Source organism: Phodopus roborovskii, unplaced genomic scaffold, assembly GCF_943737965.1.
Source record: "Phodopus roborovskii unplaced genomic scaffold, PHOROB, whole genome shotgun sequence".
Classification (NCBI taxonomy): Eukaryota; Metazoa; Chordata; class Mammalia; order Rodentia; family Cricetidae; genus Phodopus; species Phodopus roborovskii.
Window position 1 is genome coordinate 10577258 of NW_026126525.1, and position 19744 is coordinate 10597001.

The 19744-nt window shown below is 45.9% G+C and overlaps 2 protein-coding genes across 2 annotated transcripts; one reads left to right on the plus strand and one right to left on the minus strand.

Moving 5' to 3' along the window:
- Window positions 1-4489: 4489 nt before the first annotated feature.
- LOC127232369 (PRAME family member 8-like) lies at window positions 4490-6717 on the minus strand. Its single transcript, XM_051198434.1, is given in 5 exon segments — window positions 4490-5057; window positions 5346-5927; window positions 6384-6487; window positions 6489-6692; window positions 6694-6717. Coding segments are annotated over 5 exon segments (1482 nt in total).
- Window positions 6718-10983: 4266 nt separating this feature from the next.
- Window positions 10984-13212, plus strand: LOC127232353 (PRAME family member 8-like). The gene is given in 4 exon segments (XM_051198416.1): window positions 10984-11001; window positions 11003-11316; window positions 11775-12356; window positions 12645-13212. Coding segments are annotated over 4 exon segments (1482 nt in total).
- Window positions 13213-19744: the final 6532 nt, after the last annotated feature.

Below are 19744 nucleotides of genomic sequence, written 5' to 3' on the forward strand. Positions count from 1 at the left end.
AAAAAGCTGTATGGGGCCAGGCAGTGGTGGCCCATTCCTTTAATCCCAGCACTCTGTAAATAGAGGGAGGCAGATCTTAAGTTAGAGGACAGCCTGGTCTATGAGACCTAGTACCAGGACAGCTTCCAAAGCCACAGAGAAACCCTGTCTGGAAAACAAAAATAAAGAAGGATGATGATAAGGAGGAGGAGGAGGAAGAAGAAAAAGAATGTGTAATGGCTCTTAAACTATGAGCCTTCTCTCTATCTCTCTCAAACTATGGGATTTTTTTTTTCTAAGACAATGTTGTCTTACTCGGCACCCTAGACTGGCCCAGATGTCCATATTTGGTCTACCTTGGCTGACAACTTCATCCGCCTCACTCAGAGTTTGAAATACTGACATTATTGGCATCAATATATTCATTTTTACTTCTGTCCAGAAAGCATTGGTTGAGGAGTCCTTAAATTTAGATGCATTATGGAATTCACATCATCAGTACTAACATTTAAGAAAAGAACTCTTGTTATATGTGCTCAGTAAAATTCTCATGAAGAATAAACCTGGGCAATAATGTATTACTCTAGTGATATTTTATTACACAGAAGAATGGGCTACAATGACAAGGCCTAGGGGAATATTTTTTTTCTTAAAGTAAATCAACAGAGACAACAACTGAAGACTTAAAATACAATAAAATACAAGTCTTTTTAAAAGTAAATGTTTCATACCAGTAGAGGGACTTAATGTTTATTGAGCACCTTTATGTACATAAGGCTACTTCATAGACTTCAAGAGTCCACAGGAATACGAGCCTATAGATTTGAAGCTTGCATGATAGACATGGTGAATTATGGTGGTAATCTCAGTGAGGCAAGAAGAAAATCAAGATTTCAATGCCAGTGTGCAGTACATGAGGCTATCAAATTAAAAGAAAGGAAAAGTTTGAATGTGGAAGAAAAATTAGTGTCACAAGCCCTGTTCACTTTGCACTGTGTTATCTTCCTTCCTGCAGCCTCTCTGGTGGTCCACCGTGCTTGTGGCCTGAGATCACTGGATGTTAATCCTCTGTGGTCCCTAGAAACATCCTTCAGTGGAAGTGCCAATTCTGACCACTGTAGGTTAGCACTTTTTGTGCAAATAATTGAACGGCCACACAAAATGACTGTGAGGAATGCACAGGCATAGCCCAAGACTGACAGAAGAGTCACAAAAGATTTTGCTACCAATGAGAACTGGACCTCTGCTTCATTCATTAGACACCGGTGTTTTTCATTCCTGAGTCATTGGACCACCCTGAGCCTGAGCCTGGAGTGAGGTTAACAACTGAGAAAGACCCCAGACGGAGAGCATCCAGGTTTACAGGTACAGGACAAAGTCCCTGGTTAGCCCACCCTGACAGAAACACTTAGAAATGCAAAATTGTGCTTCTGAATCCAAGAGACTCTACTTGCTCCCTTGATCCCATGGTCCTCCCAGTCATCCTCAGCCTGCAAGATCCACCTTCTGGCACATCATTTAGTTTCCAGCAATCTGAGCAGTGTGTGCAGCCCTGAGCTCTGCCACCCTAGATGTCCCCAATTTTCCATATCTTCAAATATGGAAGTCATATTCCCTTATTTACTGCCAGTAAGAAGAAAATCTGGGCACCAGGTCATAGAGAAAAGGCACCACATTAATGGCAGACATTGTAGCAGTGAAGAGCCTCTTGGGATGCCTATGGCCTGGGGTGTATTCATGAGAGCAGAACACATATTTATCCACAGACAAAACCCCGGCAATGACACAGGCTCCAGAGGGGCATCATGCTCCATCATGCTCCAGTTGGCTGTGTAGTGCAAAAGGTCTTTCAGAATGGGCAAGAGAAGTCATTGTCCTATACACTGACTTTGGTGTACTTTGGAGCCTTAGTGGCCAACTGGGTACTGACTAAAGGACTGTGAGGCAGCAGAGGAAATGAAAATATCAGTGCATTCATGTGCAACTGCTAAGACAACAGGAAAAATAAGAGAGATGCACACAACACAAGATTCTCTTACATGGACATAAAATATACTGCTCTCTAAAAACATTAGGGAAAATCTAAAATGTACATAAATGAGAAAGGGCAAATATATTGGTCAGTGGGAGAGTGGTCACCTCACACGTGGAAGGTTGGAGGTTAACTCTCAAGGATGACACAAACACAGAAAGGAAAAGTCAATCAAACGATGCACATATCCCAGCTTGCTTGCTTGCTTGCTTGCTCAATTGATTTGCTTTTTCCTATGGGGGTTGAAAACCAGGATCACACATATGCACAGGAGACAAAATATCAAGCAAAGCACACTGACTCTTCCCTCCCCTCCCCTTTCCTTCCCTTCCCTCCTGTCCCCTCCACTCCTCTCCTCTCCTTTTCTTCCTTTCTCCTTTGATGCTTTCCTTTTCTATGTCTTCCATTCCCTTTTTCCTTTCTTCTTCTTCTCTCTCTCTCTCTCTCTCTCTCTCTCTCTCTCTCTCTCTCTCTCTCTCTCTCTCTCTGTGTCTCTCTCTCTCTCTCTGTCATACTCTCTGGTACATAACCCAAGACAGGTCTCCATGAAACTATGCCCACTCTTGTCTACTGAATTCCATCTCACCTGTGGTCTGGCTCCCCAGGGCTGTGATTAAAGGTGTGTGCTACCACACCCAGCAGTCCTGTTTGTTTTAAATCTGGGAACAGTGACTTCCTCAAGCTGGCAGGAGCTTGAGACCCTCCTTCTGCCTCCCTCCCTCATAGAAGTCCATTACAGTCCTGTACTAATGTTGCCTTGGGGGTATCAAGGTTTACCAGACAAAAGGGAAGGGTGCTTCATATGTTATCCAAGCATTCAGAAAGCTGAGACAGGGGACTCTCTCCAGTGTGAGGATAGCCTGGTCTACATAAAAACTTTCAGGCATTATGGCCTACCCAGTAACAGCTACACAAACACACAGACAACATTACAACGACATAGCTCTGGATTTTTCTGTTTAAAAAAAAAAAAACAAAAACAAAAACAAAAAAACTTCCGTTAGTTTTATTTTTCAGGTTCTGGAACATTCAAAACAAATTCTTAGGCTATGTAGGTAGGATGCCAATGACTTTCTGCTTCCCTCTCTCTACCTCCAGAATGGGGGGAATTACAGTAGCACTACTGTGCCCCATTTGATAGACTTTACAGATCCAATGAGGGACTCATGTATAGTGGGAAAGCAGTGTCAAGTGCGGAACATCCCAGGAAGCTAGGGACCCAGGAATTGTTATGTGAGGTCTACATAGTGAGTGGCATGCTCTCTGGAAAAAATTAAAAGAAAATACATGTGAAACCTAAAACATGAAAGATCACACTTTAATAGTACTAAGATATTATGAGATACACACCAGACCACCCGGGACTCTTTATCTACAAGCAAGCACTGTGTGTCCATCGCCCTCATCATCTTTAGATTGTCCATGGTGCAGGAGAGCAAACCCAGGAGCCAAATGCAAGCTGTGCAAGTGTTCAGCACTGAGCTGACCCTCAGCTTCTCGCTCCATGTACTCTTGCACCATGAAAAGCTGAATGCAGATCCCAGGGCCTCACAGGCACCAGGCAAGCACCCACTGCTGAGTTTACCTCTGTTGTGACTAGGTTAGTTTCATTTGTAAACTTTGCTTTTAATTCAATTTCGTGTAGGTAGTCGCATTTGCATAAATGTGTGGTGTGGATTCATGCAGTTGAATGCAGGTGTCCATTCAGATTCCATCATCTGGAGCTGAAATTAGAGGCAGGTGTGAGCTACCTGAGGCGGGTAGAGGAAACTGAATTTGAACCCTCAGAGAGAATTCCATGCCTGTGCTATTCAACTTTGGACATCCCACTGGCTTTTGGGTTGGTCTCTCTTTCTCTGGGTGTGTGTGTGTGTGTGTGTGTGTGTGTGTGTGTGTGTGTGTGTGTGTTTACCAGGCTTGCCCAGATATGAAGGACACAATAGCAGTCAACTGTATCTACCTTCCCCAATTTGGAATAGTGTTACTGTAGACATGGAGCCATTCCTGGTTTTTTTTTTTTTTTTTTTTTTTTTTGTTTTTTGTTTTTTGTGTTTTGTTTTTTTGTTTTGTTTTGTTTTGGTTTGGTTTGTTTGTTTTTTTGTCTGTCCAGAGTACTTACAATCAGTTGGGGGGATGAGAGCCAGACAACACTAATGGAATTTAAGCAGAGGACCATCACTGTGCGTGTTTAGGAAAGATACCAAGGCAGAAGAAAAGTGTGATGCACAAGTATTTTATTGCTGCTTTGTCGTACAGAAAATTGAGAATGCAATGGGTAGGCATAGGGAGAGTTTAAAAAAAAAAACCCAGTTAATAAAAAGATCACAACTGACGACTTCAAATCCAGTTCCTTGGTTCAGTAGATCCCTGAAGCCTGATGAGAGGGAGACTTTCTAGACCCTGAGCCTAGCAGGGCGGCTAAGGACTGAGGAAAAGCCCAGAGGGAGAGCACCCAAGTCTGGAAGTCATGTTCCCTATTTACTGCCAGCAAGGACAGAGTCTGGGCCCCAGGTCATAGACACAACGCACACCGCATTCCTGGCAGGTATTTGTAGCAAAGATGATCCTCTTGGGCTGCCTCTTGGTGCTGAGTGCATCCGTGAGTTCCACACAAAGATGGAGGAATCTTTCTGTGTCGATGCAACCACAGTCATCGTAGCAGTCCACAGGCGCCGGATACTGCTCCCCACTCATCTTGCTCAAGTTGGCTGTGTGCAGCAAAAGGTCCTTCAGGATGGGCACAGAGAAGTCGTTGTCGTACAGGTTGACCTTGGTGAGCAGGGAGCACCGGCTGAGGGCAGGTATGAGGACAGTGAGCTGAGAGTCCTCCATCCTACAACCCTGCAAGTCCAGGGACTGAAGAGTGTGTGCCACATTGTCTAGCAGAAGTCGGAGAGGCATAGGATCTAAAGGCCATAAGACCACACCTCTCAGGTCCAGATGTCTGAGCTGACCCAGGCTTTGGCAACAGGGGAAACAATTCAAGTCTGACTGTGACAGGCGGTAGACAGTGATGGAGAGAGTCTCCAAGGGGTTCCTCAGGCACCTAGGGAGAAACCATAGGTCAGTTCAAGCAAAAGGTTGTGGAGAAGAGCGTGTGCCCTGGAGCTTAGAAAGAGGATGGCGGGGCACACGCATGGGGCCAAGGTCAGTGTGAACATGTGAACAATGAAGCAGAGTCTACTTTTCATGGAGTAGAAACCACACCCCCAGCTTTCACCATAACTGAACCCAGTGACAGGCAGGCACCACCCATCCACTCACTACTCCTTAAAGCAAAGTTAAAGAGCAAGGTTTGCTCTGGTAGCTGACCCAGCTCTCCATCCTTGCTTACCTGAAGACCTCTTCGAGGTGGTCTCTCAGGAAGTAGATGCCATTCAGGGAGAGATGCTGCAGACAGTGCAGTTTGGAGAACTGAGACACCAACTTCCTGACACACTTGTCTTCTGCCCTGTTGCCAATTGCCATTGCGTTCTTGTAGATGCGTGCCAGGGAGAGTTTGCGAAGACTTCTCATGTGGCCAAGGTCGGGAGCAAAACGTGCCAGAGTGGACACGTCCCAGCCCATGTTCAGTTGCAGTTCCTCAATGTGCCGTGGATGGAAAACAGTCAAGATGTCCTTGACAGTACGTAGAGGCAGAGCCCAGATCTTCATCTTGGCACAGCAGAGCTGCACGGAGCCTTTCCTGCGCTGCGCCCACTGCAGGAAATATGCTTGCTCTTCGTCCAGTCGGACTCTGAGGCACAGGTCAGCTATGACCTTCAGACGCCGCCTCACAGCATATCTGGGAAGGACCTTCACTACTTTCTCCTCATCCCCAGTCTCTGATGAGCAGTCCGCATCCTCTGTTCCAGGCCACATGGTCCAGAAGTCATGGCGTACTTTCCTGAGGTCGAGCTCCTTAATTTTCTCCCTCCTGGGGGTAAAACGTGTCAAGTGTCAGCAGACACGACGACAGGACCCAAGGTCGGCGAGCCAGCTTCACTACACATCCCTAATGCCAGCTCTTCCCCCCTGCCAAGGTGTAAGTCACCTGGGATGGCATGTGTGCTATGCGAGCTCCCGCTGGGCTGCATCTGTAGACCCCACTGCTTTCCCTCCCTCAGTCACTCTGTCTCTACCTAGTCCCATTATTAGTGGTTGTGGGATTCCAGGGACAGGCTCAGTGCACCCTGACCCCATCTTCTCTAAGCTCTAATCCCTGCTCCATGGTCCTTACCTCAAGGAATCAGTAGCTTTCCAGGCCCCTCCTCCCTGCACGATGAGCCCATCAGAAGCCTCTGAGCCACTTCCAGGGCCCTTCTCCCTGAGCCCAGGGTCTCGTCTGCGTGTACCCAAGGGCTCCAGTCTACACTACTTGGTTCTTGCTTACCTGGGGTGAAACTCTCTTGCCAGCTGCATGTCTACTGCATCCAACACAGCCTGGAAGGATTCCAAGTCGGGGGTCTTCATCAGTGTCCCCACAGGGAGGCAGGGGGAAAGGCCAGGCTGCCACCATTGCCTTCACAACCCTAGTGTGTCTGCCTTTGAAGGCGTCTTTGAACAGTGCCGGGAAGAGCTCCATGGGCAGCTGGTCCAGAGCAGAGATGGCCAAGTCCTCATTTCTCAGCAGAGCCTGCATTGCCTGCTTCATGAGCGTGCCTGGGGTCTGAACACTCATCATGAAGCGTCTGCAGTCGCAAACCGCAAAGGTCCTGGGGAAGCATTCAGGGAAGAACATATTTTCAGGACAAACTTTAGACAACTTCCTCACCCAGCACAGCAACCGCTCAAGGTCACAGTTTTATTGCTCTGGCAATGGCACAGACACCAACTGAAACCATAGTCCTCACTGGTGGTGGGTAGACAGACTCCTTCACTGCCACCAGTGAGCCTCTCCATCCCATAATGGGCTCATGAATTCCAAGTCAAAATACCTGATGTGCCTCAGCTCTCAAAAATAAATAAATAAGTAAACAAACAAATAAATAAAGGCATCTTGTGTGGTTCAGTGTTTAGTTTAACTGCTACTAAGTAGGATGATGGCAGTGGGTTCCGGATGCTTTCAGGCATCAATCTAACAAACAAACATTAAAAAAAAAAAAAAAAAAAAAAAAGTTCACCGCTATTTTGGAAAAGATGCAAACTAAAGCCTGATTCAAGAACTACCTCACAGCTACTGCGAGTCTCTGTGCTCTCCGGGTCTGCTTGGGACCTTATTCCACAAAAACACCATTTTGAAGGTAGCCCAGTATGAGGGAACATGCTAGTGACCTCATCACCCTGAGACTAGATGGCCTTCATTTCCATGCTACCCAGAATTCTGGGGACAGTTTTGGGCTCTTTGAACTTGGGAAACCCTGTCTCAAAACAATCAACAATCACACTGAGATCAACAAGCTATCATAGAGGGACATTTGAGATAAAGGTAAAACTTCCTTTAGAATCAAACCCAGTGTCTTCAGCGTGTTTGTTATCCTGAAGAGACAGAAACCCAAATTTCCTGTCCCTTCTTGGGTCTAAAGACCCTACATGAAACTGCAAGACCCAAGGGACGAGAGTTACTCACCAGTTCTGAGCACTGAGGACACCTGAACCATGCACTTCCTCCAGCTCCAGGTCTCTGAAAGCCCTGGGGGGTCTCTCCTGAAGCCTTTATATACCTCCCTGCTCACCCTCCCTGCTGCAGCCCCACCTTCCAATCCCAAGCTGCTATTTGATTGGATCGTTCGGTGACCACCATTTTCAATCTAATAGTCAACATGCAATCATTTCCTCAATTGAATCAAACCAAGTGTGAAAATGCCCCTCCCCCAGCCCCTCTAAGTCTGGATAAATATCAACATTGCACTTGCTAATTAACTACACAACACTGAGTTTATTGATTTGTTCTCTTATTGACTTATTTATTACTTAGTTTTAAATTTGATACAGAGACTGGATCTAGATCCAAAGTCAAAGTTGTATTGGAACTCTCACCCTCGGAATCCTTTTCCCGTGGATTCCTGCACTCTGGTTCCCATCACAGACTCTGTGCATTCACTCTCCGTCATGCACAGTCCCACCACTCTGTCCCGTACACTCTACCCCCCGCCTGGCCCCCAACGTCTGACACAAGGGAGACAAGGGCAGAATGGAAGCTGTTCTCACAGATCTGAGCACAGCCTTCACCTCTAGACGATGCTGGTGTGAGTCCCCTGACCCCTGATTAAACTCTCCCGTTTCTGATCTCTTTCCAGGAGATTGGTTGGACATGACTCCATAAAGGATCCCAAGCCATCATTACTGAAATCTGTCCTTTTTTTGTACCCCACTTCAATCATTTGCTTCATGAGTGGTCACCTCAAGACCCCCATTCAGCATATGTGGAAACAAGATGTAACTTCCATATTCTAATGCATTTGTAAATTTGTTTCCCAGTGACTGGCAGGCATCAGGTGAGCAAGGATCTTTAAATCTAGGTAACTTCAGATAGCCAGTCATGAGGAGCAGGAAAGTGGGACAGAAAGAAAGACAGGAAGATAGAAAGAATGAAAGGAAGGAAAGAAGGAAGGAAGGAAGAAAGAAAGACGGGAAGAAGGAAGGAGGAAAAAATAGAAGGAAAAAAGAAAGGAGAACCAAGAAATAAAGAAATGTAACAAGCCCCAAGGCAAAATGTATGTAGAGACATAGATTAAAAGAAGAGATGAGATAAAGAAGATGATTGAAGCAGGAATTAATTCTAACTGGTCTTAATAATGAAAACTCAGAGACAGATATTTGCATTAAACCTGAAGATCAGACACATAAAGCAGCCATCCGCTAGAGAGTTCTTACCTCTACCAGTGCTCAGAGGGGAAAGGCCGATCCTGTCCTCACACTGCACTGTTCCTAGGCTGCACTGAGCTCCTGTCTCTTCGTGCCTTATATGTCTCTCTAGTGCTGGAGGGATAAAGGCTTGGGATCCCAAATGCTGGGATCACGTTTATGTGAGCTCTGTTTCTTTTTTAGGTGGGTTGAAGTTCGTGTAGATCTGTCTGCCTCTGTCTCCTCCTTGCTGGGAACAAAGGTGTGCACCCTCTATACCACACTTGTGTGGCTTAGGATTAAGGGTGTGCACCACTACTGCCTGGCCTCTATGGCTGACTAGTGTGTCTAGCTTTGCACTGTAATCTTAGGATAAGCTTTATTTGTTAGATCATAAATAATATATCAACCCATATGATTCATCACTAATAACTATTCTCATTGCCCTGATTGGGGGGCTGTTTGGTGGGCAACAAGAAAGTCTGTTACAAAGCCCCATACGACAAAACAAACACCCAAGAACAACAGGATCTTATAAGACTGTTGTGCCAGTGTGCAATCTTGTTTCCACATATGCTGAATGGGGGTCTTGAGGTGACCACTCATGAAGCAAAGGATTGAAGTGGGGTACAAAAAAAGGACAGATTTCAGTAATGATGGCTTGGGATCCTTTATGGAGTCATGTCCAACCAATCTCCTGGAAAGAGATCAGAAACGGGAGAGTTTAATCAGGGGTCAGGGGACTCACACCAGCATCGTCTAGAGGTGAAGGCTGTGCTCAGATCTGTGAGAACAGCTTCCATTCTGCCCTTGTCTCCCTTGTGTCAGACGTTGGGGGCCAGGCGGGGGTAGAGTGTACGGGACAGAGTGGTGGGACTGTGCATGACGGAGAGTGAATGCACAGAGTCTGTGATGGGAACCAGAGTGCAGGAATCCACGGGAAAAGGATTCCGAGGGTGAGAGTTCCAATACAACTTTGACTTTGGATCTAGATCCAGTCTCTGTATCAAATTTAAAACTAAGTAATAAATAAGTCAATAAGAGAACAAATCAATAAACTCAGTGTTGTGTAGTTAATTAGCAAGTGCAATGTTGATATTTATCCAGACTTAGAGGGGCTGGGGGAGGGGCATTTTCACACTTGGTTTGATTCAATTGAGGAAATGATTGCATGTTGACTATTAGATTGAAAATGGTGGTCACCCGAACGATCCAATCAAATAGCAGCTTGGGATTGGAAGGTGGGGCTGCAGCAGGGAGGGTGAGCAGGGAGGTATATAAAGGCTTCAGGAGAGACCCCCAGGGCTTTCAGAGACCTGGAGCTGGAGGAAGTGCATGGTTCAGGTGTCCTCAGTGCTCAGAACTGGTGAGTAACTCTCGTCCCTTGGGTCTTGCAGTTTCATGTAGGGTCTTTAGACCCAAGAAGGGACAGGAAATTTGGGTTTCTGTCTCTTCAGGATAACAAACACGCTGAAGACACTGGGTTTGATTCTAAAGGAAGTTTTACCTTTATCTCAAATGTCCCTCTATGATAGCTTGTTGATCTCAGTGTGATTGTTGATTGTTTTGAGACAGGGTTTCCCAAGTTCAAAGAGCCCAAAACTGTCCCCAGAATTCTGGGTAGCATGGAAATGAAGGCCATCTAGTCTCAGGGTGATGAGGTCACTAGCATGATCCCTCATACTGGGCTACCTTCAAAATGGTGTTTTTGTGGAATAAGGTCCCAAGCAGACCCGGAGAGCACAGAGACTCGCAGTAGCTGTGAGGTAGTTCTTGAATCAGGCTTTAGTTTGCATCTTTTCCAAAATAGCGGTGAACTTTTTTTTTTTTTTTTTTTTTTTAATGTTTGTTTGTTAGATTGATGCCTGAAAGCATCCGGAACCCACTGCCATCATCCTACTTAGTAGCAGTTAAACTAAACACTGAACCACACAAGATGCCTTTATTTATTTGTTTGTTTACTTATTTATTTATTTTTGAGAGCTGAGGCACATCAGGTATTTTGACTTGGAATTCATGAGCCCATTATGGGATGGAGAGGCTCACTGGTGGCAGTGAAGGAGTCTGTCTACCCACCACCAGTGAGGACTATGGTTTCAGTTGGTGTCTGTGCCATTGCCAGAGCAATAAAACTGTGACCTTGAGCGGTTGCTGTGCTGGGTGAGGAAGTTGTCTAAAGTTTGTCCTGAAAATATGTTCTTCCCTGAATGCTTCCCCAGGACCTTTGCGGTTTGCGACTGCAGACGCTTCATGATGAGTGTTCAGACCCCAGGCACGCTCATGAAGCAGGCAATGCAGGCTCTGCTGAGAAATGAGGACTTGGCCATCTCTGCTCTGGACCAGCTGCCCATGGAGCTCTTCCCGGCACTGTTCAAAGACGCCTTCAAAGGCAGACACACTAGGGTTGTGAAGGCAATGGTGGCAGCCTGGCCTTTCCCCTGCCTCCCTGTGGGGACACTGATGAAGACCCCCGACTTGGAATCCTTCCAGGCTGTGTTGGATGCAGTAGACATGCAGCTGGCAAGAGAGTTTCACCCCAGGTAAGCAAGAACCAAGTAGTGTAGACTGGAGCCCTTGGGTACACGCAGACGAGACCCTGGGCTCAGGGAGAAGGGCCCTGGAAGTGGCTCAGAGGCTTCTGATGGGCTCATCGTGCAGGGAGGAGGGGCCTGGAAAGCTACTGATTCCTTGAGGTAAGGACCATGGAGCAGGGATTAGAGCTTAGAGAAGATGGGGTCAGGGTGCACTGAGCCTGTCCCTGGAATCCCACAACCACTAATAATGGGACTAGGTAGAGACAGAGTGACTGAGGGAGGGAAAGCAGTGGGGTCTACAGATGCAGCCCAGCGGGAGCTCGCATAGCACACATGCCATCCCAGGTGACTTACACCTTGGCAGGGGGGAAGAGCTGGCATTAGGGATGTGTAGTGAAGCTGGCTCGCCGACCTTGGGTCCTGTGTCGTCGTGTCTGCTGACACTTGACACGTTTTACCCCCAGGAGGGAGAAAATTAAGGAGCTCGACCTCAGGAAAGTACGCCATGACTTCTGGACCATGTGGCCTGGAACAGAGGATGCGGACTGCTCATCAGAGACTGGGGATGAGGAGAAAGTAGTGAAGGTCCTTCCCAGATATGCTGTGAGGCGGCGTCTGAAGGTCATAGCTGACCTGTGCCTCAGAGTCCGACTGGACGAAGAGCAAGCATATTTCCTGCAGTGGGCGCAGCGCAGGAAAGGCTCCGTGCAGCTCTGCTGTGCCAAGATGAAGATCTGGGCTCTGCCTCTACGTACTGTCAAGGACATCTTGACTGTTTTCCATCCACGGCACATTGAGGAACTGCAACTGAACATGGGCTGGGACGTGTCCACTCTGGCACGTTTTGCTCCCGACCTTGGCCACATGAGAAGTCTTCGCAAACTCTCCCTGGCACGCATCTACAAGAACGCAATGGCAATTGGCAACAGGGCAGAAGACAAGTGTGTCAGGAAGTTGGTGTCTCAGTTCTCCAAACTGCACTGTCTGCAGCATCTCTCCCTGAATGGCATCTACTTCCTGAGAGACCACCTCGAAGAGGTCTTCAGGTAAGCAAGGATGGAGAGCTGGGTCAGCTACCAGAGCAAACCTTGCTCTTTAACTTTGCTTTAAGGAGTAGTGAGTGGATGGGTGGTGCCTGCCTGTCACTGGGTTCAGTTATGGTGAAAGCTGGGGGTGTGGTTTCTACTCCATGAAAAGTAGACTCTGCTTCATTGTTCACATGTTCACACTGACCTTGGCCCCATGCGTGTGCCCCGCCATCCTCTTTCTAAGCTCCAGGGCACACGCTCTTCTCCACAACCTTTTGCTTGAACTGACCTATGGTTTCTCCCTAGGTGCCTGAGGAACCCCTTGGAGACTCTCTCCATCACTGTCTACCGCCTGTCACAGTCAGACTTGAATTGTTTCCCCTGTTGCCAAAGCCTGGGTCAGCTCAGACATCTGGACCTGAGAGGTGTGGTCTTATGGCCTTTAGATCCTATGCCTCTCCGACTTCTGCTAGACAATGTGGCACACACTCTTCAGTCCCTGGACTTGCAGGGTTGTAGGATGGAGGACTCTCAGCTCACTGTCCTCATACCTGCCCTCAGCCGGTGCTCCCTGCTCACCAAGGTCAACCTGTACGACAACGACTTCTCTGTGCCCATCCTGAAGGACCTTTTGCTGCACACAGCCAACTTGAGCAAGATGAGTGGGGAGCAGTATCCGGCGCCTGTGGACTGCTACGATGACTGTGGTTGCATCGACACAGAAAGATTCCTCCATCTTTGTGTGGAACTCACGGATGCACTCAGCACCAAGAGGCAGCCCAAGAGGATCATCTTTGCTACAAATACCTGCCAGGAATGCGGTGTGCGTTGTGTCTATGACCTGGGGCCCAGACTCTGTCCTTGCTGGCAGTAAATAGGGAACATGACTTCCAGACTTGGGTGCTCTCCCTCTGGGCTTTTCCTCAGTCCTTAGCCGCCCTGCTAGGCTCAGGGTCTAGAAAGTCTCCCTCTCATCAGGCTTCAGGGATCTACTGAACCAAGGAACTGGATTTGAAGTCGTCAGTTGTGATCTTTTTATTAACTGGGTTTTTTTTTTAAACTCTCCCTATGCCTACCCATTGCATTCTCAATTTTCTGTACGACAAAGCAGCAATAAAATACTTGTGCATCACACTTTTCTTCTGCCTTGGTATCTTTCCTAAACACGCACAGTGATGGTCCTCTGCTTAAATTCCATTAGTGTTGTCTGGCTCTCATCCCCCCCAACTGATTGTAAGTACTCTGGACAGACAAAAAAACAAACAAACCAAACCAAAACAAAACAAAACAAAAAAACAAAACACAAAAAACAAAAAAAAAAAAAAAAAAAAAAAAAAAAAAACCAGGAATGGCTCCATGTCTACAGTAACACTATTCCAAATTGGGGAAGGTAGATACAGTTGACTGCTATTGTGTCCTTCATATCTGGGCAAGCCTGGTAAAACACACACACACACACACACACACACACACACACACACACACACACACACCCAGAGAAAGAGAGACCAACCCAAAAGCCAGTGGGATGTCCAAAGTTGAATAGCACAGGCATGGAATTCTCTCTGAGGGTTCAAATTCAGTTTCCTCTACCCGCCTCAGGTAGCTCACACCTGCCTCTAATTTCAGCTCCAGATGATGGAATCTGAATGGACACCTGCATTCAACTGCATGAATCCACACCACACATTTATGCAAATGCGACTACCTACACGAAATTGAATTAAAAGCAAAGTTTACAAATGAAACTAACCTAGTCACAACAGAGGTAAACTCAGCAGTGGGTGCTTGCCTGGTGCCTGTGAGGCCCTGGGATCTGCATTCAGCTTTTCATGGTGCAAGAGTACATGGAGCGAGAAGCTGAGGGTCAGCTCAGTGCTGAACACTTGCACAGCTTGCATTTGGCTCCTGGGTTTGCTCTCCTGCACCATGGACAATCTAAAGATGATGAGGGCGATGGACACACAGTGCTTGCTTGTAGATAAAGAGTCCCGGGTGGTCTGGTGTGTATCTCATAATATCTTAGTACTATTAAAGTGTGATCTTTCATGTTTTAGGTTTCACATGTATTTTCTTTTAATTTTTTCCAGAGAGCATGCCACTCACTATGTAGACCTCACATAACAATTCCTGGGTCCCTAGCTTCCTGGGATGTTCCGCACTTGACACTGCTTTCCCACTATACATGAGTCCCTCATTGGATCTGTAAAGTCTATCAAATGGGGCACAGTAGTGCTACTGTAATTCCCCCCATTCTGGAGGTAGAGAGAGGGAAGCAGAAAGTCATTGGCATCCTACCTACATAGCCTAAGAATTTGTTTTGAATGTTCCAGAACCTGAAAAATAAAACTAACGGAAGTTTTTTTGTTTTTGTTTTTGTTTTTTTTTTTTTTAAACAGAAAAATCCAGAGCTATGTCGTTGTAATGTTGTCTGTGTGTTTGTGTAGCTGTTACTGGGTAGGCCATAATGCCTGAAAGTTTTTATGTAGACCAGGCTATCCTCACACTGGAGAGAGTCCCCTGTCTCAGCTTTCTGAATGCTTGGATAACATATGAAGCACCCTTCCCTTTTGTCTGGTAAACCTTGATACCCCCAAGGCAACATTAGTACAGGACTGTAATGGACTTCTATGAGGGAGGGAGGCAGAAGGAGGGTCTCAAGCTCCTGCCAGCTTGAGGAAGTCACTGTTCCCAGATTTAAAACAAACAGGACTGCTGGGTGTGGTAGCACACACCTTTAATCACAGCCCTGGGGGAGCCAGACCACAGGTGAGATGGAATTCAGTAGACAAGAGTGGGCATAGTTTCATGGAGACCTGTCTTGGGTTATGTACCAGAGAGTATGACAGAGAGAGAGAGAGAGACACAGAGAGAGAGAGAGAGAGAGAGAGAGAGAGAGAGAGAGAGAAGAAGAAGAAAGGAAAAAGGGAATGGAAGACATAGAAAAGGAAAGCATCAAAGGAGAAAGGAAGAAAAGGAGAGGAGAGGAGTGGAGGGGACAGGAGGGAAGGGAAGGAAAGGGGAGGGGAGGGAAGAGTCAGTGTGCTTTGCTTGATATTTTGTCTCCTGTGCATATGTGTGATCCTGGTTTTCAACCCCCATAGGAAAAAGCAAATCAATTGAGCAAGCAAGCAAGCAAGCAAGCTGGGATATGTGCATCGTTTGATTGACTTTTCCTTTCTGTGTTTGTGTCATCCTTGAGAGTTAACCTCCAACCTTCCACGTGTGAGGTGACCACTCTCCCACTGACCAATATATTTGCCCTTTCTCATTTATGTACATTTTAGATTTTCCCTAATGTTTTTAGAGAGCAGTATATTTTATGTCCATGTAAGAGAATCTTGTGTTGTGTGCATCTCTCTTATTTTTCCTGTTGTCTTAGCAGTTGCACATGAATGCACTGATATTTTCATTTCCTCTGCTGCCTCACAGTCCTTTAGTCAGTACCCAGTTGGCCACTAAGGCTCCAAAGTACACCAAAGTCAGTGTATAGGACAATGACTTCTCTTGCCCATTCTGAAAGACCTTTTGCACTACACAGCCAACTGGAGCATGATGGAGCATGATGCCCCTCTGGAGCCTGTGTCATTGCCGGGGTTTTGTCTGTGGATAAATATGTGTTCTGCTCTCATGAATACACCCCAGGCCATAGGCATCCCAAGAGGCTCTTCACTGCTACAATGTCTGCCATTAATGTGGTGCCTTTTCTCTATGACCTGGTGCCCAGATTTTCTTCTTACTGGCAGTAAATAAGGGAATATGACTTCCATATTTGAAGATATGGAAAATTGGGGACATCTAGGGTGGCAGAGCTCAGGGCTGCACACACTGCTCAGATTGCTGGAAACTAAATGATGTGCCAGAAGGTGGATCTTGCAGGCTGAGGATGACTGGGAGGACCATGGGATCAAGGGAGCAAGTAGAGTCTCTTGGATTCAGAAGCACAATTTTGCATTTCTAAGTGTTTCTGTCAGGGTGGGCTAACCAGGGACTTTGTCCTGTACCTGTAAACCTGGATGCTCTCCGTCTGGGGTCTTTCTCAGTTGTTAACCTCACTCCAGGCTCAGGCTCAGGGTGGTCCAATGACTCAGGAATGAAAAACACCGGTGTCTAATGAATGAAGCAGAGGTCCAGTTCTCATTGGTAGCAAAATCTTTTGTGACTCTTCTGTCAGTCTTGGGCTATGCCTGTGCATTCCTCACAGTCATTTTGTGTGGCCGTTCAATTATTTGCACAAAAAGTGCTAACCTACAGTGGTCAGAATTGGCACTTCCACTGAAGGATGTTTCTAGGGACCACAGAGGATTAACATCCAGTGATCTCAGGCCACAAGCACGGTGGACCACCAGAGAGGCTGCAGGAAGGAAGATAACACAGTGCAAAGTGAACAGGGCTTGTGACACTAATTTTTCTTCCACATTCAAACTTTTCCTTTCTTTTAATTTGATAGCCTCATGTACTGCACACTGGCATTGAAATCTTGATTTTCTTCTTGCCTCACTGAGATTACCACCATAATTCACCATGTCTATCATGCAAGCTTCAAATCTATAGGCTCGTATTCCTGTGGACTCTTGAAGTCTATGAAGTAGCCTTATGTACATAAAGGTGCTCAATAAACATTAAGTCCCTCTACTGGTATGAAACATTTACTTTTAAAAAGACTTGTATTTTATTGTATTTTAAGTCTTCAGTTGTTGTCTCTGTTGATTTACTTTAAGAAAAAAATATTCCCCTAGGCCTTGTCATTGTAGCCCATTCTTCTGTGTAATAAAATATCACTAGAGTAATACATTATTGCCCAGGTTTATTCTTCATGAGAATTTTACTGAGCACATATAACAAGAGTTCTTTTCTTAAATGTTAGTACTGATGATGTGAATTCCATAATGCATCTAAATTTAAGGACTCCTCAACCAATGCTTTCTGGACAGAAGTAAAAATGAATATATTGATGCCAATAATGTCAGTATTTCAAACTCTGAGTGAGGCGGATGAAGTTGTCAGCCAAGGTAGACCAAATATGGACATCTGGGCCAGTCTAGGGTGCCGAGTAAGACAACATTGTCTTAGAAAAAAAAAATCCCATAGTTTGAGAGAGATAGAGAGAAGGCTCATAGTTTAAGAGCCATTACACATTCTTTTTCTTCTTCCTCCTCCTCCTCCTTATCATCATCCTTCTTTATTTTTGTTTTCCAGACAGGGTTTCTCTGTGGCTTTGGAAGCTGTCCTGGTACTAGGTCTCATAGACCAGGCTGTCCTCTAACTTAAGATCTGCCTCCCTCTATTTACAGAGTGCTGGGATTAAAGGAATGGGCCACCACTGCCTGGCCCCATACAGCTTTTTAAGTGAACCCAAGTTTGGTTTTAGGCAGTTCTCAGATGCTCCTCAAGGGGGCTTCAAGTGATAAGACAAGTTCTGACCTGTGTGGGCCCTACTTTCACAAGCACAAATCCTCACAATTCACCACACTATCTCTCTCTCTCTCCCTCTCTGTCTCTGTCTGTCTGTCTGTCTCTCCCTCTCTCTCTCTCTCTCTCTCTCTCTCTCTCTCTCTCTCTCACACACACACACACACACACACACACACACACAATTTCACAAGGAAGTAGTACAAACAAGCCTGCTAATTGAAATGGAGATGTTGTTTGGAGCAAGGCACTCGTGTGACTTGTGTGTGCTGCTGACATCAGTCCCCAGCATCACACTGTGAAGACACAGAGTTTTCAGGTGTGTGGGTTGAGTCAGTTACTGAGCAACACCCCAATTTGCTCTGGGTTCCAGGGTTTGGGCTCCTGCACCATGGATCGAGTCAAAGGACATCAGGAGTTTGTGCAGCAAGAATAGTAAGACAGAGAGACAGATATTGGGGTTCAAGCTGAATATTAGAAAAGCAAAGCAGCCAACCACTAGAGATTTCTCACCTCTACCATGGAGGGGAAAATCCTGTCCTCAGCATGCCTGCAGACTAAACACTGACTGAGAGCCTGGACTCCTGCCTTATCATCCTCTGTAGTGCTGGGGTTAAAGGCATGTCATTCCACATGCTGGGATCAGAGTCGGGAGCTCTGTTTCTCTGCTCGCCTGATGCTCTCTCATGTAGCCCAGGTTGGCCTTGAACTCACAAAGATCTGTCTGCCTTGTCTTCTGAGTGTTGGCAGTAAAGTTGTGGTTGCCCCTCTCTTCTAAGTTGGGGTGCAGATATGAGGTTCCCCTGCATTCCGGTCATGTTTCTCATAGGGATCTGGTCTGGATTTTGCTTGAATGAATGCCTGGCCAACTGTATGAATGATCAAATGCATGGCAGACAAGTTTGACAGAGGGAGTTGTGGTTGCTTAGATTCTTGATTTTGTCACTGGTGTTTTTGTTTTGTCTTCTTCCCCCAAAAGCTGAGCTGACTCTGAGTAAGATTCAGCCACATGGTGGGGCACTCTCTGCACTCTAGTACAAGCTGCTACTTTCCTTCTGAGGTTCTGCTGTATTTTTTTTTCTTTCTCTTTCTGGATTCTGCCACTGGAAGGCACCCTGTATTCTCTTCATTGCCATAGCTACTGGGTTGGTCTTATTACTCTTTTGTTTATAACTTGTTTTCAGTTATCTTTTATTGAAATTCACTTGTAGTTCTACAAGGGATATATTTTTTTAGGTATAATTATGACCTGGTTAAATATATAAAGCTTTTGTACATGACATACCCAAACCATGTTAGACATAATTACAACAGGGATATTGTTTTCATTTGGAAATTAAGGACAATGTAAAAATGTAGTATTGTTTGTCTTTCTTCTTCTTCCACTTCAGATGACTTAATTAATAAAAATACCACCCAGGTGTCCCCAGTTCTTTGGTTTTTAGTTTATTCTAGAGGCAGTAAGGTCTTGGCAACCAAGATTAGACCTTATTGCTCATCTGTGGTGCCACATACCTTTAATTCCAGTACGTAGAAGATAGAGACAGGCATATCTCTGATTTCCAGACCAGCCTGGTATACACAAGCTAGTTACAGGACAGTGCCCAAAGTCACAGAGAAAAATCTGCCTTGGGAAAAAACAAAAAAATAAAACCACCACCACCACCAAATAGAAAGATCAACAAATTACCGATATAGTTCCACTGCATAGTTAAGGCTGACTTCACACTCTCAATCATTTTTCCTAAGCCTCTGAAGTGTGGACATGACCTTACATGGCTCTGACTGTCCTGGAACTCAAGATGTAGATCAGGATGGCCTTGAGCACCCAGAGATCCTCCTGACCTTGCCTCTTAAGTGCTGGGATTAAGGGCCTATTCCCACACAACTAGCTTGACATCTTTAATTTCTAAGTGTCTGAACAAGAATAGTTCAAACCTTCCCTATCAAATCCCAAATATTTTATGCTGTCCTGCTTTGGTCATAAGTCCAGC